At 43.6% G+C, this 24,821-nt stretch overlaps 1 protein-coding gene across 11 annotated transcripts in view; it reads right to left on the bottom strand.

Annotated features, from left to right (window-relative positions):
• Positions 1 to 9,241: 9,241 nt before the first annotated feature.
• MRTFB (myocardin related transcription factor B) overlaps positions 9,242 to 24,821 on the bottom strand; it is a 197,518-nt gene continuing 181,938 nt past the window's right edge. For all 11 annotated transcript variants that reach the window (XM_060648555.3, XM_060648548.3, XM_060648556.3 and 8 more), the window contains 2 exons: positions 12,936 to 12,996; positions 9,242 to 10,468 (listed from right to left, as the gene is read on the bottom strand). In XM_060648555.3, the coding sequence (XP_060504538.2) occupies positions 9,936 to 10,468; positions 12,936 to 12,996 (594 nt within the window). In that variant the 3' untranslated portion in view covers positions 9,242 to 9,935. The remainder of the gene's footprint in view (positions 10,469 to 12,935; positions 12,997 to 24,821) is intronic.

A 24,821-nucleotide genomic window follows, 5' to 3' on the forward strand; every position in this document is an offset into this window, starting at 1 on the left:
CTGAGATATGCCCCACTGGGTCCTGGTGTGTAATACTTTTTATACGTTGTTGGACTTGGTTTGCTAGTTTTTTTTTTTTTTTTTTTTCGGTTGTTTGTGTGTATACTCCTAAGCAGTACTGGTCTGTTACTTTTCTTTTCTGATGACATCTTTATTTGGTGTTGGTGTCAGGGTGATAGCTAATAGAAGGAGTTATTTTTTTCAAAGATGTTTGTGAAAAGTCGGTATTCTTTCAATTTCTGGTAGAATTTACCACTGTGAAGCCAACTCATTAGTAGTTTTTAAAAATTAATTCACGAGCGCCTGGATGGCTCAGTTTAAGCGTCCGACTTCGGCCCAGGTCATGATCTCACGGTTCGTGAGTTGGAGCCCCAAGTCGGGCTCTGTTCTGACAGCTCAGAGCCTGGAGCCTGCTTTGGATTCTCTGTCTCCCTGTCTCTCTGCCCCTCCCCCACTCACAATATGTCTCTCTCTCTCTCTCTCTCTCTCTCTCTCAAAAATAAATAATAAACATTAAAAAATTTAAAAAAATAATTCATTTTCTGTATTGTTATAGTCGATTCGTATTTCTTATTTCTTAATTTTTGATAGTTGTGTCTTTCTAGGAATTTGTCTGTTTTATCTAAGTTAATTTATTGGCATACAGTTGTATATAGTATTCCCTAATAACTCTCTTTATTTTAAACTTTTTTTTACATAAAATATTTCCAATTCACAGAAAAGAATGGGGGAGAATAAAGAAATCAACTGCCAGTAAGCAAATGTTAATGGTTTTCTGTATGGCTATAGAATTCTTAAAAAAAACAGTGAAGAAATAAAATATTCAGTGTTAATTGAAACGTACTTTATACCTACTACTACCTAATTCCTTTTCTTTCTAGATGTATCCTGAATGTTGAAATTGATCTTAGAAATTGAAAAATTGAAATCTTGAATCTTTACCAGCCATGTTTTTATACTTAGTATCTTTGTATACAGAAAACTGCACACAGCATTCTTGTTTTAAAATGTTACTTGCAGGTGCCTGCATGGCTCAGTCAGTTAAGTGTCTGATTCTTCATTTTGGCTCGGGTCATGATCTCACAGTTCGTGGGCTCGAGCCCCACACAGAGCCTGCTTAGGATTCTCTGTCCCCTCGCCCCCCAAATAAATAAACATAAAAAAATGTTACTTGACGGGCACCTGGGTGGCTTGGTTGGGCGTTTGACTCTTGATTTTGGCTCAGGTCATGATCTCATGGTTGTGAGATCAAGCCCCATGCCAGGCTCTGTGCTGGGAGTGGAACCTGCTTAAGATTCTCTCTCCCCCTGTCCCTTTGCCCCCTCCCCTGCAAAAAACAACAAAAAATGTTACTTAGGCCTGCTTCATCCTGCACTTTTTTCTCCTAAGCATTTTGAGATTCTCTTACACGGACACATTTGATGTAGTTCATTTATGTAAACTGCTTTGTTTAAAAGTTCTCCAACTGAAAGGCATATGGGTTGTTTTTCTCATTGGCTCTGTAAACGATGCTTTAGTGTTGATTCTGGCACCTGTCTGGGGGCATGGGTGTTTCTCAAGGAGGTAGACCAACAAAGTTAAGTCACAGAGTTTGTATCTCCAACTTGACTAGGTGTTGTAAAATTGTTCTGAAACTCTTGGGCTTTGGGACGTGCTTTAAGTGGCTACAGAAGTCCCAGCTGTGATAGGCAGTGTTGGACAGGGAGTCACTCATTGCGTGTGACTTGGCCAGCAGGTTCATTTACCACGCCCCAGTCGTGTAATCCAGGTTGTAGCTGGCTGGCCATGTAAAAGCTGTGCCGTGAATGCCACACACTATTCCTAGGAGTAGCTACTTCATAAAATGTGTGAGACTGAGACTTGAGAGACAGCCAGGTGGGGTGAACCCTTTGACGTAAATGAAGTCAGCTGTGATCAACTGAATCTGTAATATATCGTACTGGAGATGAAGCGTTGTGGGCACCAAGTCTGCAGAAATAGTCTGGGTTCTGGGGTATCAGAAGCGTAGTCTCAAATCCACGCTTTGCTTTCTTTGTAATTTTGGGAAAGTCATTCCCCTCTCAGTCCTCAGTTGCCACATCTGTAAAATGGGGGTAATCACAGTTCGAAGCTCACAGACTTGTGGCTAAATGAGGTAATACGCACGAAGTGTTTGGCACCGGGTCTGGGATCTTGCAGCATTGATTAGGTTTCTGTCCATGGTTGCATTCCTATTCATCAGTGCTGTGTACGAGGAGCGTGCACAGAAGGGTTAAGCAGCTTTCCGTCGTAGTACCTTTTTTTGGTCTGCCCATTGTGGCTTCTGTATCTCCAGTGAATGTGATGTCCTGGTCAGCCTTCCAAGTTGCTTGACAGACATAATTTAAGTAAAGCACATAAAGCTACTATGTCTCAACAGCTCCGCAGACCTTTTCTAGTGCTTTTTTGTTGTAACAAAACCACTGTAACTGCACTCTTGGTCTGGAGAACCTCACCGGCAGACAGCTTTGTTGGCCGTTCTGTTTAGCGTGACTTGACTTCCTTGCAGCCTTGAGACAAGGAGCACAGCAAAACCTTCGAAGGCCTATACTGGAGTGTCTGATGGGAATTGCTTTAAATTCTTGTGTTTGTGTGTGTGTGTGTTTTTTAAGTTTATTTTTGAGAGAGAGAATGAACATGAGAGGGGCAGAGAGAGACAGAGACAGAGAATCCCAAGCAGGTTCCACGCTGTCAGCCCCGAGCCTCACCTGGGGCTCGATCCAAGTCATGGATTGGGAGATCATGACCTGAGCTGAAATTGAGTCAGATGCTTAACCCACTGAGCCACCCAGGTGCCCCAGAAGCACTTTAAATTCTTAACTATCAACCTGAATAAAGGCCCCTCCTCCTCATCAGTTAAATTTCAGCTTTGGACACGACACTGGCATTTGCTTCCTTTGGGTTTTAGATGCTTTTGAGTCTACTACGTGTAGCATAGGGTGAGTCCACTGGGGTGACCGCCTGCTGGGCCATCTCCCGTGGTCCCTTCATGGAGTGATCTGTGACACAGTCCTGCCCAACAAGAGGGTATTCAGAAAGTTGATGAGCATCTTTTGTTTTTTGTCTCATGAGACAGTATGTGTATGATTTCAGTAACTTGCCATAAAAACTAGCAGAAAAGATGGCCAGGATATCAAAGTGAGGTTTCTTTTTGGAAGCTGAATTTGGTTCAAATTAACAGCCATCAGACTCCTCAGAAGCTAAGCTACGTGTGGGAAGAGCAGTGGGGGAATGGTCATTAGGTGACGAGAAACGCTGGAGAGGATCGTGTGGCCACACGAAAGGGTCGGTGGCATGAAGCTGACATCTGTCACCAAGTTGGGCTTGCCTTGGCTCAGTGTGGCTCAGTGCACTTCCAGCCATCGCTAAGCCTGTGTGTCTGTGCTGAGAGATTTGGTACTCACCTCGATTCTAGAGCAAATGTGCATACAGCATTTGAAAGATGCTCAGGGAGGGCCGTGTCCAGGATCTGAACAGCTTTCCAAGGCCCTGTAGGATCCATCCCGACAGAGTGGTCCGCAGAAGATGCTGAAGCCCCTCAAGGCCTGGGACCCTGGAGGGCACAGCTGCCTCCTACCTTTCCAGTAGCCCAAAAGTCTTGTTTCTCAGACTTTCTGTGTGGAGTGTGTCCTGCGGCCAGACTCCAGCATCTAGCCTGTGGCCGGGTGCAGAGGAGGGTCTCAGCCCAAATCGCTTGTTAACCCTGACCTCACCCAGCCTGCGCTCTCTGCCTGGAGTGTCCTTTCCGTGTGTAAACACTGTGTCTTGTGTGTACCTAAAGCTCCCTGCTCTGTCCCGTGGCCTCTCCTCAAAGGCCGAGGCACTTTTGCACGCTTTCATACCGCGTTGTCTCTCCACGCAGTGTGGGGGGCTGGGGGGACCTTGGCTGGTAACATGGGAAGTAACAAAGTTTTAACCCCTTGGAAGCATCGTGTACTTACTGATCTGTTGAGGCGGCTGTCTTGGTCCCTCACCGTCACAGTTAATGACCATCTTGTTGCATGGAGGGAATCAGTGATCTTGCTTTTTCCCTTTTGTGGCTATTGACACGGGGCCTATTTCATAATCAGGTATCAAAATGGACGTTACGGTTTCCATCACATTTGCTCATCACCATTTTATTTCCAAAGCAAGGAGGAAAATATAATGCTGTTTTCCTCAAAACTTGATTTTAACCATGGGCTTTTGGGTTAAAACTTAAATGCCATCTTACTAAAAGAATACCTAATCCTAAAGACATTTTGTATGGTCTATAAAAACACCTTGTAGTGTTTTGTTTTGTTTTGTTTTAAACTTGGTTAAATTGAAGGATTATCTGGGTCTTTCAGGAATTTCAAATTTTCAGGAATTTGATCTGCGATCAAAGTGTGCGCGTTTTCACTGTCCACGGATGTCCACATCAACCTCCCTGGGGGGAACCAGGTACTTGATCCTATCTTCCCGTCAGTGTTTCCTTAGAAGAATGAACATGACTTTGGTGTAAATCTTGCCATGTTCAGGTTTGGCCAGTCCTGATTTCTGTCTTTTCTCCCATGTTCCTGGACTTGGGGGAGGGTGGCCCACTTGGCCTGTGAGCTAGAGTTCACCTCGGTGAGGCTACTGGTTTCGTCTGCGGCCAGGTGTTGTGAGGTGTGTGTTTGAAGGTGGGGTCTCCTCCAAACTCCGTGCCCAGCTCTGCAGTGGCTCTCCCGACCCGTAGGGTGTGGCCCTCCCTCTGCACAGCAAGAACCACAGTACATCAAAATGTTTTTTATTTGAGACACAAAAAATGCAAAATTGCTGAGATATCAAACGTTTCCCGATCGGCTACAATACTGCCACTATGTACAAAAGATCTGACGATCAGTGTGCACACATATAAAAATACAGTATGCGTTGCCTATGTACAGGACATGTGCAAAATGTATGGCGTTCAGACATGATACGGAATTGATTTCAGGGGTGCAAACAGCAAATACAAAGGCATCATGGTTTTTCTTTTAAAAAACAACATAAAGGCAGTACATGAATGGACCCCCCGATTGCCATAATTTTTTTATTAGGCTAGTGCTTTAGTAAGCGGGGCTCTGTAGATGGGTATCTTTCTCCTTGTTTTCATAAAGTGAGATGCTAAGACATGATGTGACAATGAAAATAAGAAGAGAAACACCTATCACGCTGTGTTTCTACTGCAAGCAAGAAAAAAAGGAAACTAACCTGTACTTAGGAAGAAACTCTGTATTACTACTAAATATGCATTCTTCTGAAACCAACAAAACAAATCTATACTATTTTACATGAAAACAACAGAGAAATATCTACATCTCTGTGAAAACTATAACCTTAAATGGATAATACCTTTTTGGGACTGATTCTTGAGAGCTCGTTAGTCTCAAATTTTAAATAAAAAGTGCCTCCTTTTGGCAAATACTTGGCAATGCCTTTGGTTCCTTTAAAGCGAGTTTGCATTACTACTGGTTACTTGAGGTTAAGTACTTTTGGTAGATACTAAACCCTTCCCTAAATGCTCCCTCTTCCTACCAAGTTAGCAAGTCTCCTTACAGCATCATGTAGAGAGGTAACTGTTACAAGGTCTCGGTGATTCTGTGAACTGGGTTAAAGCTTTGTCTTAGTAGTTGGCACAAAGCTCTGTTCAACACAACAGCTGTGCTGATAATCGCCAGTGGCCTGTTTTGATTCCAGACAGCACCTTTGGTCTGAGACCGCCATCCTCGTGTCACAGAATTGTGACCTTTCTGGCTGGTGACTAGCAGAGCAGTGTGTAGTGGGGGGGTGGGGTGGGGTGGGGGGCGATGAGCACTCTGTAAACGTGCAGCTTTATGAAGCGCGGGCTTCAGATCAGCTCTGCAGGCAGGTTGGCCAGGGGGAGTGGGGAAGACACAGACCCCTCTTGGGTGTCATGCGGGCAGTCACTTCACACATGAGAAAGGCAGCCCGGACGGACGGCGAGTGAGCGAGGGTGGGGACCAGGACAGAGAATTACTGCTTCTGGTGATTTTCCAGTTTTGACTGAAACCACTCAGAGGATGAGCTGATGCGCAGGTAGGATGCTCTCCCAATCCGCACCTCTGCACTTGTAAGCTGTGCTCCCTGATAAACCTGACCTTCCGCTTAATGTTCTTTGACGGTGTGGGCTGCGTGGCCTCCAGGGTGGTGGACAGTTTGTGTGGTAGCCCGCTCTGGCGCCAGGAGCCAGCCTGCACACGTCGGCAGGGCCGGATGGCGGAAAATGGAGGGTTACTTGTGGATCTGGATAAACGGCCTGTGTCGCTCTGTTGGTAGACACTGGACAGCTGTTCTCCCCGAACTTCTCTAACAAGTCCCTGGTGGTGCCACAGGCTCGCTCCCCCCCCCCCCCCCCCCCCCCCCCCCGCCTCCCCCTGCCCCACTGCCACTGCAGGCAGGAGCCCGATGAGGCCAGGCGGGCCCACTGCCTTCACCGCGTCTCTGTGGCCCAGTCTGTTGGCAGACTAGAGGGACTGTCCCATCACTTGCGGGGACGGCTGCTTGGCCAGCTCCTGTGGCTGCTTTCGGCCTAGGAATTCTGAAAGGGCTCTGAAGAGAGCCGTGTGGCCTGGAATGATTGGGGTTGAAAGGGCAGAGGAAGCCTGAGTCAACTTTGGTGACAGGATGGGCACCACGCCGCCGATATGCTGACTGCACAGTTCCGTGGCGCTATCTTATTACCATGACTTTGCTTTCAGGAGGCGGCAGCTGGGAGGCAACACCAGGCTACCTTCGCCCCCGTTCCAAAACCGCACCTCCTGCAGCCTCAGTTACGTGGGTCACAGAACCGTGCAGTTTAGAAAGGGAACTGAAATGAGATCTCTCTAGTGCTATAAAAATAGTCCTATGAAACACAAAGCATCCGAGCAAGAAATCCCACGAATTGAGACCGTGCCTTTGTCCAAATAGGTGGCAAATACTGTACAGTAGATTGCACGATTCAGGAGAATGCTAGAACGTGAACCACCAATGACCGGCCTGCAGCGGCTCCCTAGACACGCTTTGCGGAGATGGACAAGGTGCCCACGTACCCCCGGGCTTCCAAAGGCTGAAGACGCTTCGGTGTCACTTTCTGTTCGTCCGGCCGCCCAGTGACGTGACCAAGAAAGAACTGCGTACACTCGAAAGGCAAGCTTGGTTCTGTCGTGTTTCAGGAACATTTAGGGAAGGAAGCGTGGATGTGAGGAAACGCGTACGTCCCGGAGCCGGCCGTTTCCTTGGCCAATGGCAGTCTGCAAGACGACGCATGACGCACGACGCCACGCACGACGCCTGCGCTACAGGCGTTCACACCGAACGTCTACCGCCACCCTGCGCTGGGCTTCGATGGCCGTGAGACCCCTCTCGGACAGTAACAGTAGGCCTCTGGACTGCACAGCCTTCCCGTCGCGCTTTGCATCGCGTCCACAGACTCAGGTCAGGGGCCTCGTTTCCGTGTCCTCTTTGGTCTCGTCACACGCCGCCCACGCTCCCTGTCCTCCCTCTGACCTAGAACGTGGAGCGGGGACCCCGGGCGGCCGCCCCCACGGCACGGACGCCGGGCTCGCCGCCCCGGCCGGGCCCCGAAGGAATGGTGCGAGCGGGAGGCCGGCGGAGCCCCGAACGGGAGCCTCCTCGCCTTCCTTTCCGAGGAAGCCCTGCACGTGACGGCGAGAACGCGCGTGTGAAGCGGGCACCTTCGCGGCGCGTGGCGGGCAGAGAGCAGGCTGGGGAGATGGCCTTCTCCGCGCCGCGGCTGTATTTCGGAGAGCGCCTTCCTGGGGCGTGTTTCAAACCCTGTTTGACGAGAGCGAAGCGGGCTGCTGAGGGCTGGGACACCCCGTGTGCGCGCGGCTCAGGGTGACGGAAGTTGGGGGGGGGGGGGGAGGGGGGCGCGGCGGGGCCGGGGCACGAGGCGGCGCCGCGGCACGAGGCGGCGCCACCGTCCCCTGCGGTCCCACGATGTCGGGTGCCAACCTCGTAAGCCTCGTTTCAATCTGAGTGAAGCCGCGGGCCTCGACCTCCCCTGAGAGGAGGAAGGGCCTGCCCGAGCGAACGGGCCCCTCCGTCCCCAGAGGGCGGCTGGCGCCCTCGCCCTTGCTCACGGGTACATCCTGCTTCGAAGTTTCTAGATTGCATGCGCCGGCCTACCAGTTCCTCGCCATCTCAACTCACTCAGACCACACTGAGCGTAACCGCTTCTGCCTCGAACCACTCAGAAGGGCTTCCAACTTGGGAAGTGCCACCTCACAGAGGGCTGCAGTGTGCGGGACGACCGGATACGGGAAAAACAAACTTTCCTTGCATGTAGTAGGATCTAGAAACCAAAATAAAAATCTGAAAGGAGGTCGGCTCTGCGGCAGAACGCAAAGCCGGCAGTGATTCCCCAGTTCTTTCCAGACAGTGGGTCAGGCTGGCTCTTCCCACGTCACTGTGGGGATATCACCACCTCACGACCCAGAGAGATCGACCTGACCCTCAGGTTCACACAAAGCGAGGCGTAGAGCATGACAATGGTATGTAACAAACACCTTCACGCTTTTTGGTAGATTGCAGGGTTTTTCTTCAGTTATTTACATTTTATCGTATACTTAAATGACTAGCTTGACCTAATTTTGGAAGTCCTGTGATAGTTGGCATTTTAGAAAACTCTTCAGAAACTACTCAACAAACGTGACAACTTCTATGTAAAAAAAACTACTAAAACCTCCAGTTTTTCAATCTTCGGCCTGATAATATAGCGAGAACTCGGGTGTGACATCCAGTTACAAGCCTATAAAATGACAGGGAAAAGCGACAGGAGAGGCGGCCAGAGCTGGGGGCTGGCGGCCAGCCTGGCGAGAGTCTGACTCCGAGCCGCTGCAGGAATGTCCCGGCTGACGACAGCCTTCTCCCCTGCCCTCTCTTTGCAACTCACCAGCTCAGGAGGACCGTTCACACTGGAGCCTCCTGGGTTCTTTGAGATGGGTCTGGTTACCTGAAATCAGTCAGCTTTTCTTTAAATACAGAAATACACATGGCTCAAGTACTCTAGAAATATTCGAGTTATTAAAACAAGTAGAACCGCTGGCTACCCAATCCCTTACCCCAGTGTAGGCTGTACATACCACATGTGAGAGTGTACATACAAGTGTCTAATATACACACGAAAGTCAATCTAATCAACCCTGAGGGTTGCTAATAGAATTTTCAGTGTTCTCATTCATTATATGTGGACTTTGTACAGTGGTTTATGACCGTATTTTTTTTTCTTTTTTACATTGTCTGGTGATGGTGAAAGATCATCCATTTGAATTGAAATTTGGGAATCTAAAGTAAGATTCCCCAAACCACAAAATAAACTACGACACACAAAAAATTATGTTGGTTTCTGAATGGAACCGAAAATCTTCAGCTGGAAGCTGTCCCGGAACTGGCTGGCGCTCTCTCTCCACTGCCTGTGCTGCCTGACCAGGCTCAGGCCATTTCTAGGAAACACCACGTGCAGGGACCTCTCCCCTCCCTCAACTGGCATCCTCTTGTGAGTGGAGCCGTCTGCCTTCTATTTGGGGTCTTAAAGCGACCACAGAGGTTTAAATGTAGTTGACGGAGAACCCTCATGTAGTTATCCCGCACACGTCACTCTCTGTCATGTCTTTATCTAAAGGTACTCTGCATTCTTTACTGAAGTCTGGAAAAACGAATGAGTCTTCTTTGACCAGTGATTTTTTTTCAGAAGGCCCCGTGCTATGTTAAATTGTAGAAATTCACCGCCGGATGCAATGACATGTTTTCACACTTGGTTTCCAGGCTGTGACCATCTAGCCACCCTTTCTATGACAACATATTTTAATTGCAACAACGCCGCTATGGATCTGTCTCTAAAAACTGCCCTCTTCAGAACGATCTTCATCTTCTTAGACGTCAGGAACTCGGACGAGAAATCTGTGATGTTAGTCCCATGGCAACGGCAGGTCTTGTGGGTCTAGAAAGTCAGTGGAGAACATGCTGGGAGCGGTGGCGCTGAGGGGAGTGAGTCCCGACGTGTTGGGCATGGTAATGTCCAGCCACTCCATGTTGTCTAAGTTTGAGTCAGAGAGGTCAAGTGACAGACAGGGGGTACTTGCAGCAAACTGGGCTTCAGCAGTCTCCATGGGTGAGTGTGAATGGTCCAGCACACTTGAGTGACTCAGCAAGTCATTCTGGAGGTCCTCGATCAGAGAGAAGGGCTCTCTGTCTTCACTGCTGCTTTGCAGGGGAACAATTTCGTTGGCCGAAGGTAAAGTTCCATCCAAGAAAGCTTCTAGCTGGTTCTCTAAGCTGGCAGATAAACTGCTCAGGGGTTCTAAGGAGACGGGTGGTGCCATTTGGACTTGGGGCGGGGGCCGGGACACCACCGTGTTGACCGGCATTGTGGTGATGCTGGCTGTCACTGGTCTCATTTTGGAAATGGGAGAAGGCTCTTCTTTTATAGGGAGGGAAATCTCTGTGTAAAATAATTGAAGTGATTAGTAAGTAAGGACGTGATACTGTTTAAACATTTTTATGAATTAGGACAGTTCTTTTGCTATTTTGTGAGGACTTCTACACAGTCTGTCTTAGGGGTAGGAAGAGAATGCTATTGGTCAGAGTCCTTGATCGCCTGTAGGATGATGGCTCTTTTTAGCTGAATAAACATTTTCAGGTTATAACATTCTGATATGCTTTCTAGTCTTGTTACTTAAGAGCAGTAAGCATGACAAGCAGTGATATGGCACCAGGGAGGAGCTGATGGTTACATTTATTTGATAATTTGATCTTTGGGTCCTGGTTCCCAGGTACTTCAGGCTCCAGACAGGGTTCATGTCTTGTCCGATACCATGGATCTGCCGTCACAGCAGCAACCACCCTTAAAGTGAACCTTAATGTCACAACTGTGTTCCCAGTTTGTGCAGCCATGAAGTACATTCTTAATATCCTGAAAGCTCTAACTATATTCTTTTTCCTACTATCATTATAGTTGAACTTTATACGTTCTGTATAAAGTTCGAAAGAGATGCAATGCCCACCATCTTTTATTTCTGAATTATAGCTAACACACGGCTCCTTTGACCCTCTTCTTTAAGATGGGTCACCTTATTTTTCTGCCTTTTTTGTCTTGTTTTCTGAATGTATACAAAATCTTGACGATCTGGCAAATGTCTTAATAAGCACTAAATATGTGTTATTCCTTGCTGGATCAAGTAGAAAATTAACACCATTTGCATTAGATTGCAGTGTTGCTATAGATACATTTACTTGAATAAAGTATCTTTTTTTACTTTCTTAGGGTATCTGATTGGTTTCGTTCCTATGCAGACACGCCAGGAAGGGTGGATTTAGTAACAGCTGTGACAGCTCAAAGGCCGGGATGCTTAATAAGGGAAAGAACCTACAGGCTGACTCCTGCTTGGGGACTGTCAACCATGTGTGCTGACTGTGCTTCTGTTCCCGGCGTGCAACTCTAGGACGGTCTGTGGTTTCTCACTTCCTGTAGTCGTCCCTAGAATTGTTCTGAAAGCTGACAGCGCGATCTCAGTAACCAGGCTTAATCAACTATTTAAATCTCTGTTCTCATGATTACTGGCCGTGGTTTACAACAGGATAAAATAACATACTCACTGGATACTTTGCCATTTAAAAAAAAAAAAAAAAAAAAAAAAAATCATGCCTTGTGGGAAATAACTCATTTGATGACTGTTACATCTTAATTTCCAAATTTAGGCTGTAAAAATTATTCTTTCTAATCATATAAAAAAAATCTTTATTTTCACCAGATCTGGCAAAAAAAACCCCAAACCATTAAAAATATCCTAAAATCAGGCCATGAAATGTCTATTTCTTTTACCTCCATGGTGTAGATATACCATGAGTTTAAATTACTTTGTGATGCCAGTATAGTTGTTAGGAAAAGAAAAAATCTATTTGCACAAGTAGAGCTATAGTCAAACATCAAGAATTTCCTGTGTCCTCAAAACCAAATACTTATGCTATTTAGGGATATAAGCTGCTATGAATGGGGAAATTTTGATCCTTGTTTAAAAAAGTGATTAAAACTCCTTTCATCAAGGTAATTTAAGAATATTTTATTCCCAAACAGTATTTGTTGAATTTTTAAAATACTGTTTTTAGATTTGTTTTGAAAGATAGGTTTGCGGAGGTTGAGATACCCTTGATTTCTTTTTTGTGTGGTTAATATCCCTTGTCTCTTTTAAAAAAAAAATTTTTTTAAGTTTATTTTGAGAGAGACAGACACAGCATGAGTGGGGGAGGGGGAGGGGGAGAGAGAGAGAGATGCCAAGCAGGCTCGGAGCTGTCAGCGCAGAGCCTGATGCAGGGCTCAAACTCACAAACTGTGAGATCACAACCTAAGCCGAAGCCAAGAGTTGGACGCTTAACCAACTGGGCCACCTAGATGGCCCCCCTTATCTCCTTTTAAGATGATACACTATAAAGTCTAAGATTTTCAATTATCTGTAGAAAGTGCTTCAAAATTGCCTTTGAATTCTAATAAAGTCACTACAGTCTGAGCTAGGTAACCCGTGGTTGTTACAGAATTCATGTGTGAAGTAAGTAGAACACTTTTATCCCATCACAGTGACATACATAGGGAACATGTTTTAAAGTTTTTCAGTGTGGAATTTAAATTTGGCTCTCTTTTGCTATTTTTGAGATGGTCTGTTATTTTCAAAAAGCAGAGATCTATGGATAAAACTAACATTACGTTATTGTTTTAAGCTGAAACAATGGTTTTCCTCCATTTTATAAGTTGTTTTATTGTCCTCATTTAACAGATTTAAAACAGTAAATATAGTTGGAGTTAGAAAAATATGTTTCTCGCTACTCAAAGATATGCCATGAGCTCTAAAGGAAAATATTCAAAACCTTGTCATAAAAGGTGACTCTGGCGGGTTCTGATGTGACTTGTAACCTACCTCCACTCTTGATAAGGATATCAAAGAGGTCGTCCATCTGCTGACTGTGTGCACTGGAAATCTACAACAAAGAATATAAATTAGCTTTCTTTCATGTGGACCCAGAAGCATTAACAGTTGGGAGCATTAAGGGACCCCTTTCCCCCACTCAGGCTTTCTCTCTCAAAAATATAGATTAAAAAAAAAAAAAAAAAGCTTCTGCACAGCTAAGGAAACAATCAACAAAACTAAAAGGCAATAGAATGGGAAAAGATATTTGCAAATGACATACTGGACAAAGGGTTATTATCAAAAATCTATAAAGAACTTACCAAACTCAACACCCGAAAAACAATCCAGTGAAGAAATGGGCAGAAGACATGAATAGACACTTTTCCAAAGAAGACGTCCACATGGCCAACAGACACATGAAAGGATGCTCAACATCACTCATCATCAGGAAAGTACAAATCAAAACCACACTGAGATGTCATTCCACACCAGTGAGAGTGGCTAACAGTAACAACTCAGGAAACAACGGATGTTGGCGAGGATGCGGAAAAAGGGGAACCCTCTCGCACTATTGGTGGAAATGCAAACTGGTGCTGCCACTCTGGAAAACAGTGTGGAAGTTCCTCAACAAATTAAAAATAGCATTACTCTGTGACCCAGCAATAGCACCACTAGGAATTTATCCAAAGGATACGGGAGTGCTGACTCACAGGGGCACATGTACCCCAATGTTGAAAGGTGTACTATCAACAATAGCTCAATTATGGAAAAAATGCAAATGTCCATCAGCTGACGAATGGATCAAGAAGATGTGGTATATATTTACAATGGAATACCGCTCAGCGTTCAAAAAGAATGAACTCCTGCCATTTGCAACAACGTGGATGGAACTTGAGGGGGTACTATGCTAAGTGAAATAAGTTAGAGAAAGAAAAATACCCTATGTTTTCACTCCTAGGTGGAATTTGAGAAACTTAACAGAAGACCATAGGGGAAGGGAAGGAAAAATAAGAAAAACAGACAGGGTGGCAAACCATAAGAGACTCTTAAATACAGAGAAGAAACTGAGGGTTGATGGGGGTGGGGAGTTGGGGAAGGTGGGGAAAATGGATGATAGGCATTGAGGAGGGCACTTGTTGGGATAAGCACTGGGTGTTGTATGTAAGTGATGAATCATGGGAATCTACTCCTGAGGCCAACCTACACTGTAACATACACTGTTACCCTGTAAGTTAGCTAAAGTGATATTAAAAAAAAAAAAAAAAAAAAAAAGTATGCCTCTTCACACCAAGAAACAGACTCTTACCTATAGAAAACAAAACTGATAGTTACCAGAAGAGAGGTGGGTGGATGATGGATTAAATAGGTGATGGGGATGAAGGAGGGCACTTGTGATGAGCACAGGGTAATGTATGAGGTGCTGAATTACTATACTGTACACCTGAAACTATATTTCACTGTATGTTAACTGGAACTTATATATATTTTTTTAATGTTGATTTGTTTCTGAGAGAGAGACAGGGAGACAGAGAGTCTGAAGCAGGCTCTGCAGTGACAGGATGTGGGGCTCAAACTCATGAACCGTGAGATCATGACCTGAGCAGAAGTCAGTGACTTAACCAACTGAGCCACCACCCAGGTGCCCCGCTAACTGGAATTTAAACAAAAACTAAGAAATTTTAGTTACTATCTTATTTTTATCAACCAAAAAAAAAAAAGTATGCCTCCCACTGATGTATACATTAGTTACGCATTGCTGTATTACACATTCTTCCAAGTTTACTGGCTTCAGATGCTATAGAGTTGTTATCTCTCTTTTTCTGTGGGTCAGGAATTTAGGAATAGTTGAGGTGGGCAGTTCTGGTGGGGGGCACCTCCATGGGCGTGCAGTCAACATGCTGGCCAGGCTACAGCCATCTTCCAGCTTGGCTGGAGAGTCCTATTGTAAAGATGGCTCACTATATGACTAGCAGGTTGGTGCTGGTTGTTGACGGGCGGGGGGGGGGGCTCAGTTTCCCATCGCACGGGCCTCTCCAGAATGCTGCAGGACTGTCCACATGACAGCTGGCTTTCCCCACAGTCAGCATCCAAGAGAGAGCAGGCAAGGCAGGAGGAGGATGCCTTTTATGAACTAGTATCAGAAGTCAAACACCATGGCTTCCGCCACTTGTATTAGAAGTGAGTCACTTATGGAGAAATGTCAAAAAAAAAAAAAAAAAAAACCCACAAAAATCTCTTGAAACCACTGCAGGGTGTTTGGTTAGGCTGGGTCTGTTTTTTAGTCACTCTGATAATTTCTGCATTTTAATTGTCTTGTTTACTCCATTTCTGTGTCTTGCATAATCAGTGATAGGATTAAGTGTGGGTTTACCATTTTGTTTTGATTTGCCCTGTTTTTCTTGGTGGTGTTGGTGTTCCTACTTTCTTGTGTTTTAAAAATACATATTCATTTATTTTTGGAATTCTAACTAAATTTTCCTATTTTGTAAAAGCTGTACTTTTTTTTTTTTTTTTTTTAAAGCTGTACTTCTTTATTTGTATGGGCATGCAATATACAGCCTTCATGTTTTGTAGGTTACTTAATGTTGTAGCATCGTACACAAGATATAAAGCCCCGGTCAACATCTAGATCCACTTCCACCATCCGTTATTGATATTTTTAAGTGTTAAATCTATATATTTTATAAACTCCTATACAATGTTATTTTTTATAGTGCAGGTTTTCTGGTGATGAATTCTTAATTTTTATCTGAAAATATCTTTAGTTCACTTTTATTCTTAAAGAGTATTTCTATTTGATACAGAATTCTAGTTTGACAGTCCCTCTCTCCCTCCTGTTCCCCACTAAGAACTTTAAAGACATTTCTTGGGTATTTTCTTACTTCAGCAGTTTCTGATGAAAACTCGATCATAAAGCAAATAGTTGTTACAGTTGTTACCCTGTGTGCATTGTACTGCTTTTTTTTTTGGCACTTTCAAGATTTGCTCTTTAACTCTGGCTTTCAGTAATTTGACTATGATATGATGAGGCCTTCTATTTACCCTGCTTGATGTTCAGTTAGCATCTGAAAGTTACAAACTTGTCTTTCATCATATTTGTGAAAAATTAGATTTCTTTTTTAAAAAAAAATTTTTTTATATTTATTTTTGATAGAGTGTGAGCAGGGGAGGGGCAGAGACAGAGGAAGACACAGAATCTGAAGCAGGCTCCAGGCTCCGAGCTGTCAGCACAGAGCCTAACGCGGGGCTTGAACCCATGAACCATGAGATCATGACCTGAGTCGAAGTTGGATGCTCACTGGACTGAACCACCCAGGTGCCCCTATATATTTATTTTGAGAGAGAGACTGGGGGAGAGACAGAGAGAGAGAATTGCAAACAGGCTCCACACTGTTAGTGCAGAGCCCAACTCAGGGCTCAAACTCAGGAACCTTGAGATCATGACCTGAACCAAAGACACTTAAGCGACTGAGCCACCCAGGTGCCCCTTGACTATTATTTCTTAGAATATTTGGCCTGCTTCATTTTCTTCTCGGAATCCTATAATACCCATCTCAGACTGTCTGATATTAAACAACAGGTCTCTGAGGTTCTGTTCGCCTTAAAAATAAAATCTTTCTCTCTTACTCACATTTGGATAAATTCTATTCATCTGTCTTCAAGTTCACTGTCTTTTTACCTGTCATCTCCATTCTGTTAAGGCCATCTCTAACTTTTTTCACTTTATTATTTTTTCAGTGTTTATTTTGTGAAAGGGAGATCATGTGCAGAAGCAGGGAGAGGGGCACAGAGAGAGGAGGAGAATCCCAAGCAGGCTCTGTGCTGTCAGCTCAATCCGACAAACTGAGATCATGACCTGAGCAAAAATCAAGAGTCGGACACTTAACTGACTGAGACACTCAGGCACCTCTTTCATTCTAGATCATGTATTTTTTAGTTTTATTTATTTTTAAGATGTTTATTTTTGAGAGAGAGAGTGAGAGAAGGAGTGGGGAAGGGACAAAGAGAGAGATCCACCATGGGCGCTGTACTCACAGCAGAGAGCCTGATGCAGGGCTCAAACTCATAATCTGCTAGATGGTGAGCTGAGCTGAAGTCAGAAGATTAACTGACTGAGCTACCCAGGTGCCCCATATTTTTTTATTATTTCCATTTCATTAAAAAAATCGTTTCTGTATTTTCTATTTTTTCATTCATTGCAAGTACATTTTCCTTTACATCACTGATAGTTATAATAGCTATTTTAACACCCTTATCTGCAAATTCTAATACTTGGATTAGCTGGAGTTGCTCTTAATTCACTGCCTTTTGCCCTTCAGAAAGGGTTGCATTTTCTTCCTCATTTCTATACTGCATGTGGTGAATGGCTATGAATATCACATAGTGGTGACTCTATTCTGTTACTTTTCTCAGATGAGTGGTTTCTTTTGTTTTAGCATGCAGTCAACTTGGCTGGACTTGGAACTTCTGCCCAAGAAACATTTGGAAGGTCAATCACAGCTCACATCTTATCTTCAGCTCCGTTCCCATGACGACCCAATGTCTATGTGGCTTAGGAGTCAGCTCGAGATACAGACAGAATTTGGGGATCTTCCCCACTTATTCCTTTCCTTTTAGGTTGCTCTCAACTCAGCCATCAGACTTCCCAGGGCATAAAGGCTATGGTTTTTCGACCGGTAACCTCACCACTTAGCTTGATCCCAGAGTAAAAGCAGCAAAAAGAGGGAATTCATGCCTTTTATCTCCCTTCCTCCGAGTCTGGACTCCTCACCAGAATATGCTGCATCGATTCACTCTTCAATGCCCTCATGTTAGTGCTCTTTGTATTAAGACCAGGCTTTACAGCTGTTATCTGTGGAAGACTTGCTTAGCCAATAGTGAAATTGGAAGGCTGAGTGAAGGTATTTTAAAAACCTCAGCATGCCTGGAGTTCGGTTCTTAACGGTGTATAAAGAACACCAGACAGTGATGTAGAGCTGAGCTCCCTTAGCCTGTAAACAATAACCAGAGACAAACATGGCAGGGATTCCGGTCAGCTGTCTTTGGTTAAAGGGAGGTGAGGTTCCTTCGCTGCTGTGGCATGCATCAAGTGAGCGGCACATATGAACCTACACATGAGAACCGGGTTTGGAAGGATGCGTCCTACCTATTAATTTTCTCACCAATTGCAGTTAAGCTCTTTGCCTTTCATTTCATCTCTGCTCTCCTGTGGAGAGAACAGGTGTCACTCCTTACAGACTAATGGGGAGGACAATCTAGTGTAGCACCATGTGTTCCCATTCTTTTTGTAAATGTTTAAAACTATTTCTGAAATTTGGTTTTCCCCTCACAGATAAGGGCCCCTGCTGACCATGGAACTGAAGAAAACCTTTTCAACGACAGGGACTGTGTTCCTTTGGCACTAAGCAGTCAGAAGCACATGGTAATTGCACTTCCCGGGAGGCAGGCCACCCTGGGAGCATGCCGAACTGTATGCTGCAGCCTGGGACCGAGCAATTTCTGCAGCTGTCCGCTGAGGCGGCTGGGTAGGTCATGGTGACTGCTCACTGCCTGGTTGAGGGGACGGGCTTGTTCGGTGCTTGCTACACAAAGTGTGGATCCTCCGTGAGGCAGGGGTTCTTTCTCGAAACTTACCTTTTAGTTTAGAGGGGGAGGGAGACCAGGAAAAAGTTTAGGGGAAGGTATGACAAGGTTGTTGTTGGGCACCCACTGCGGGCCTGGCGCACCGTGCCTAAGAGCACCTGGTTGGGCTGCGGATCAGCGCCCAGTGAAGTGAGGAGGACATCGGTTTCCTCCAGAGTGCTCTTGCTCAAAACACTAGCAAAATGGTTTGCACAAGCTGGCCGACTGGAGCAGAGGGTTCTGGGGACGCGTGGAAGATGAAGCAGGGTAAGGTAGGGGCTGGGCAGTCCCGATGGCCAGCCAGGTGGAAGACCGTCAGCTGAATGCCCCTGACGAATGGCAGCTTTAGGAAAGAGGGCCCCATAGAGGACTTCTGGGAGGATGGTGGAGTCCAGGACCCTCGGCTCACCTGATCCCACGGACAAAGCCAGATGACAGCCACATGGGTACAAGAGTGACATAGCAGACTTTGCATGGGTAATGGTAGGAGAATACATGGAAAAGAGGGGGGGTGGGCAGAGACGCAGTAGGGAATCAAGTTCCTGGTGAGACAAACCACAAAGGAGAGGGATACCACAAGCACAGAGAAGGGAGGGGAGCAGACCCCACCCACATCAGACACCCCAAACATCGGGGACCTGAACTGGGAAACGTTGAAAACCAATGGGCCTTAACTCTGGGTCCTTTAACAATCAGTGGGCTTAGCTCTGGGAGAGCGGGATGGCAATGGGAAACCGAGTCCCCACCCTTTGACCCAGCATAACGAACAACCCCACTGAGATGCAGCAGTTTGAAAAGCGCCTGGGGTATAAGGGAAGCAGATTAATTTTGTATTTACAAATCTCAGAACATGTGCTGGAGAGGCAGGGATCTTTGGCAGACTTCTGCAAGAGCCAAAGAGCTGGTGGGCACCATACTTCCCCCGACTGCCAAGTTTAGACACCCGACACTTGTAGGAACCAGTGCAAATACTCTCCACCTGCCTTGGTAACCCCACATACTGATTGTCATTCTCTCGGGGACTCACACCATCCAACCTGCCCTAGGCAGACGGGAAGATATCCGCACACACGAAGGCTTGGGGCAGACAGGTGCTCTTATTAGTGGGCAGGGCCGGCAGTCAAAGGCTCTCAGGGACAAAGCAGGGAGAGTGCCCTGCAGGCTGGTATAACCATAGCCCTGTCAACTTGGGCTGAAGGCAGGGATCTGGTCTGATCCAACTACAAGCCCAAGGCAGCCCCAGACTGGCCCTTTAACAGCACAAAGACAAAATCCTGCCACGGTAGGCAAAGTGGGTCACTGCAGCCAACTGGACTAAAGGCAAATGTGGCTCAGCCACAACAGTGGGGTGCATGCAACACACGTAAGAGACTCCCTGAAGCAACTACTTCTGGTGAGCGAGGCACATGGCACTACAGGGTACGACAGGACCTCTTCTTCATGAGGACCCTACTTTCAAAAGCAGGAGACATAGCTGATTTTCCTAGTACAAAGAAACAAACAGGTTTAGACAAAATAAAGAGACAGTGGACTGTATCCCAAAATATAAAAAAGAACCAGAGATTAAGAACTCAATAACTGAAATTGATTCCCTCTTGTGTATTTTTAATCACAGAGGAAGCAGAATAATGGATCAGTCACCTGGAAGACAGAGTAATGGAAAGCAACCAAGCTGAACAACAACAAAATAAAAAATGAGAATAGGTTAAGGGAATCAGCAACACAACAAACCATAACAATATTCAAATTATTGTGATCCCAGAAGGAGAAGAGAAAGGGGGATACAAAATTTATCGGAAAAATTAATAGCCAAAAACTTCTCTAATCTGGAAAAGGAAACAGACAACCAGATCTAGGAGGCATAGTGCGCCCTAAGAAGGTGACCCAAGAAGGTAAACACTGAGACACATTTCAAATGGCAAAAAGTAGTGGCAAAGAATTATAAAAGCAGCAAAGGAAAATGGTTACGTACAAAGGAAACCCCATATAGCTATTGGCTCATTGTCCAGCATAAACCTTGCAGGCCAGAAGGGAGTGGGATGATATATTCAAAGGGTGGAAAGGAAAAAAACCTCCAAGAATACTCTACCCAGCAAAGGGTATCATTCAGAATAGGAGATGAAGAGTTTGCCAAACAAAATTTAGAGGACTTCATCACCACCAAAACAGCCTTACAAGAAATGTTCAAGGGGATTCTTTGGAAAGAAAAGGCCAGGTTCAGGAATAAGAAAATTAGGAAAGGAAAAAATTTCACAGGTAAATGCAAACATAAGAAAAGTCATAGATTAGTCACTTATAAAAACCCAATTTGGAGGTTAAAGCACGAAAGCAGTGGAATCAATTATATCTACAAAAATCAGTCAAGGTAATTCACAAAATAAAAGGATGTAAAGTATGACAGCATATACATAAAACATGCAGAGGCAAAGAGTAAAAATTTAGTGCTTTTAGATTGGGTGCACACTTAACCATCAACTTAATATATGCCTATGCCATATGCATAGGATGTTACATATCAACCTAATGGTAACCATAAATCAAAAACCGGTAATAGATACGCAAAAAGTAAAGTGAAAGGAATCCAAGCATATCATTCAAGAAAGACACCAAACCACAAGGGAAGACAGCAAAAGGGGAAAAGAACAGAGAAGAACTAGAAAACGAACCATAAAACAAAAAACAAAATGGCAATAAGCAGATATACCCATCAATAATTACTTGAATGTAAATGGATTAAATGTTCCAATCAAAACACATAGGGTGACAGAATGGATAAGAAAGTAACATCCATCTATATGCTGCCTACCAGAGACTGACTGTAGACTAAAGACACATACATTTTGAAAGTACAGGGATAGAAAAATAATTATTATGCAAATGGAAGCAAAAAGCAAGCTGACACAGCAATACTTACATCAGATAAAACAGACTTTAAAACAAAAGACCCTACAGAATGAAATGGGAACAGTCCAATAAGAGGATATAACAATTACATATAGTTACGTACCCATCATGGAAGAATCTAAATACATAAAGCATCTATTAATAGACATAAAGGAAGAAACTGACAGTAGTACCTAAGGGTAGGGGACTTTAACACCCCACTTACATCAATGGATAGATCATCCAGACAAAAAACATGGAAACAGTGGCTTTGAATAACACATTGGACCAGATGGACCTAACATATATTCAGACCATTTCATTCAAAACCCAAAAGAATACACATTCTTTTCAAGTACATATGGAACACTCTCCAGAACAGATCACATATTAGACAAAACAAGTCTCAATAAATTAAAAAAGACTGAAATCCTATCATGCATCTTTTCCAACCACAATGGTATAAAACTAAAAATTACAAGAAAAAAAATATGGAAAGAACAAAAATACATGGAAAGAACATGCTACTTAATGAATGGGTCAACCAACAAATCAAAGAAGAAATCAAAAAGGAAACAAAATATAAATGGAGACAAATGAAAATGAAAACATAATGGTCCAAAATCTCTGGGATGCAGCAAAAGCTGTTCTAAGAGGGAAGATCATAGCAATACAGGCCTACCTCAAGAAGTAGGAAAAATCTCAAAACAACCTTGTCTTAAACCTAAAGGAGCTAGAAAAAAAACAAAGCCCCAGGCCAGTATAAGGAAGGAAATAATAAACATTAGAGCAGAAATCAATGAAATAGACTAAACAAACAAAACAAACAACCCCCCCTCCCCCAAAAGAACAGATGGAGCAATGAAGCCAGGAGCTGGTTCTTTGAAAAGACCAACAAAATTGATCAACTTTTAGCCAAACTCCTCAAAAAAGAAACAATAAGACTCAATAAAATCAGAAATGAAGGAGAAATAACCAACACCACAGAGACACAAAAGAATGTAAGAAATACTATGAAAGATTATATGCCAACAAATTGGACAACCTAGAAGAAATGGATGAATTTCTAGAAACATACCATTTTCCCAAAGCGAATCAGAAAGAAATAGAAAATTGGAACAGACTGATTACTAGTAAAGAAATTGAATCAGTAATCTAAACACTCCCAACAAACAGAAGTCCAAGACCAGATGGCTTCACAAGTGAATTCTACCAAACATTTAAAGAAGAGTTAATATCTATTCTTCTCAAACTAATCCAAAATAGAAGAGGAAGGAAAGCTTCTAAATTCATTCTATAAGTCCAGCATTACCCTGATACCAAAGCCAGATAAAGACACTACAAAAAAAGAAAATAAAACTATAAATTAGTATGATGTCTGATAAACATAGATGCAAAAATCCTCACCAAAATATTAGCAAACCTAATTCAACAATACATTAAAAAGATCATTCACCATGATCAAGTGGTTTTTATTCCTGAGATGCAAAGGTGGTTCAATACTTCTGAATCAATCAAGAATGATACATCACATTAACAAGATAAAGAATAAAAACCATATGATCTTCTCAATAGATGGAGGAAAAGCATTTGATGAAGTGTCACATCCATTTAGGATAAAACCTCTCAACAAAGTAAGTTTAGAGGGAACGTACATCAACATCATAATGGCCGTATATGGGAAAAACCCACAGGTAACCTCATACTTGATAGTGAGAAACAGCTTTTCCTCTAAGATCAGGAGCAAGTGAAGGATGTCCACTCTCACCGTGTTTATTCAACACAGTACTGGATGTGAATACACAGCAATCAGATAAGAAAAAGAAGTAAAAGGGTCCAAAGTGGCAAGGAAGAAGTAAAACTTATACTATTTGCAGAGAGCATGATACTATATAAAGAAAATGATATATAAAGAACTGATAATGAATTCAGTGCAGTCACAAGACACAAAGTTAATATATAGAAATCTATTGCATTTCTATATATTAATAATGAAGTAACAGAAAAAGACATTAAGAAAACAATCCCATTTACAACTGTATCAAAAAGAATAGAATGCTCAGGAATAAACTTAACCAAGGAGGTGAAAGACCTGTGGTCTAGAAACTATGAAACACTGATGAAAGAAACTGAAAATGACATAAACAAATGGAAAGACACCCCATGCCCATGGATTGGAAGAATGAGTATTGTGAAAATGTTCACACTACCCAAAGCAATCTACATATTTCATGCAATCTCTATCAAAATACCAACATTTCCCACAGAACTAGAACAAACAATCCTACAAGCTGTATGGAACCACAAAAGACCCTAAATAGCCAAAGCAATCTGGAAGAGGAAGAACAAAGTTGGAGGTAGCACAATCCCAGTTTTCAAGATACAAAACTATAGTAATCAGAACAGTACTGTACTGGCAGAAAAACAGACACATAGATCAATGGAACAGAACAGTCCAGAAATAAACATGCCTTTATGGCCAATTAATCTATAACAAAGGAAGAGAGAATATACAAAGAAGAAAACATAGTCTCTTCAACAGACGGTGTTGGGAAAACTGGACAGCTACATGCAAAAGAGTGAAACTGGAGCACTTTTTTTACACCAGGCACAAAAATAAACTCAAAATTGATTAGTGACTTAAATGTGAGACCTGAAACCATCAAAGTCCTATAAGAAAACTTAGGTAATAATTTCTTGGGATATCAGCCACAGAAACATTTTTGTATATATGTCTCCTCTGCCAAGAGAAACAAAAGCAAAATTAAGCTCTTGGTACTACACCAAGATAAAAAGCCTTTGCACAGTAAAGGAAACCATTAACAAAACAAAAAGGCAGCCTACTGAATGAGAGATGTTTGCAAATGATCTAATTGACAAGGGGTTAATATCCAAAATATATAAAGAACTTCTATAATTCAACACCAAGAAAAACCCAATCCAGTTAAAAATGGGCAGAAGACATGAACAGACTTTTTCCAAAGAAAACATACAGACAGGACAGACACATACAAAGATGCTCAACATCCCTCATCATCAGGGAAATGCAAATCAAAACCACAATGAGCCACCACTTTACACCTGTGAGATGGCTGAAATCAAAAACACAAGACAACAAGTGTTGACGACGATGGGAAGAAAAAGCAACCCTTGTGCACTGTTGATGGGAATGCAAACTGGTACAGCAACTGTGGAAAACAGTATGGAAGTTCCTTAAAAAATTAAAAATAGAATTACCATATGATCCAGTAATCTCAGCACTGGGTATTTACCCAAAGAAAACAAAACACTAACTTGAAAAGAGATAGGCGCCCCTATGTTTACTGCAGTATTAATTACAACAGCCAAATGATGGAAGCAATCTAAGTGTCCAGTGATAGATGAATGGAT

The sequence above is a fragment of the Panthera onca genome, chromosome E3 (genome assembly GCF_046562875.1).
Source record: "Panthera onca isolate mPanOnc1 chromosome E3, mPanOnc1 haplotype 2, whole genome shotgun sequence".
NCBI lineage: Eukaryota > Metazoa > Chordata > Mammalia > Carnivora > Felidae > Panthera > Panthera onca.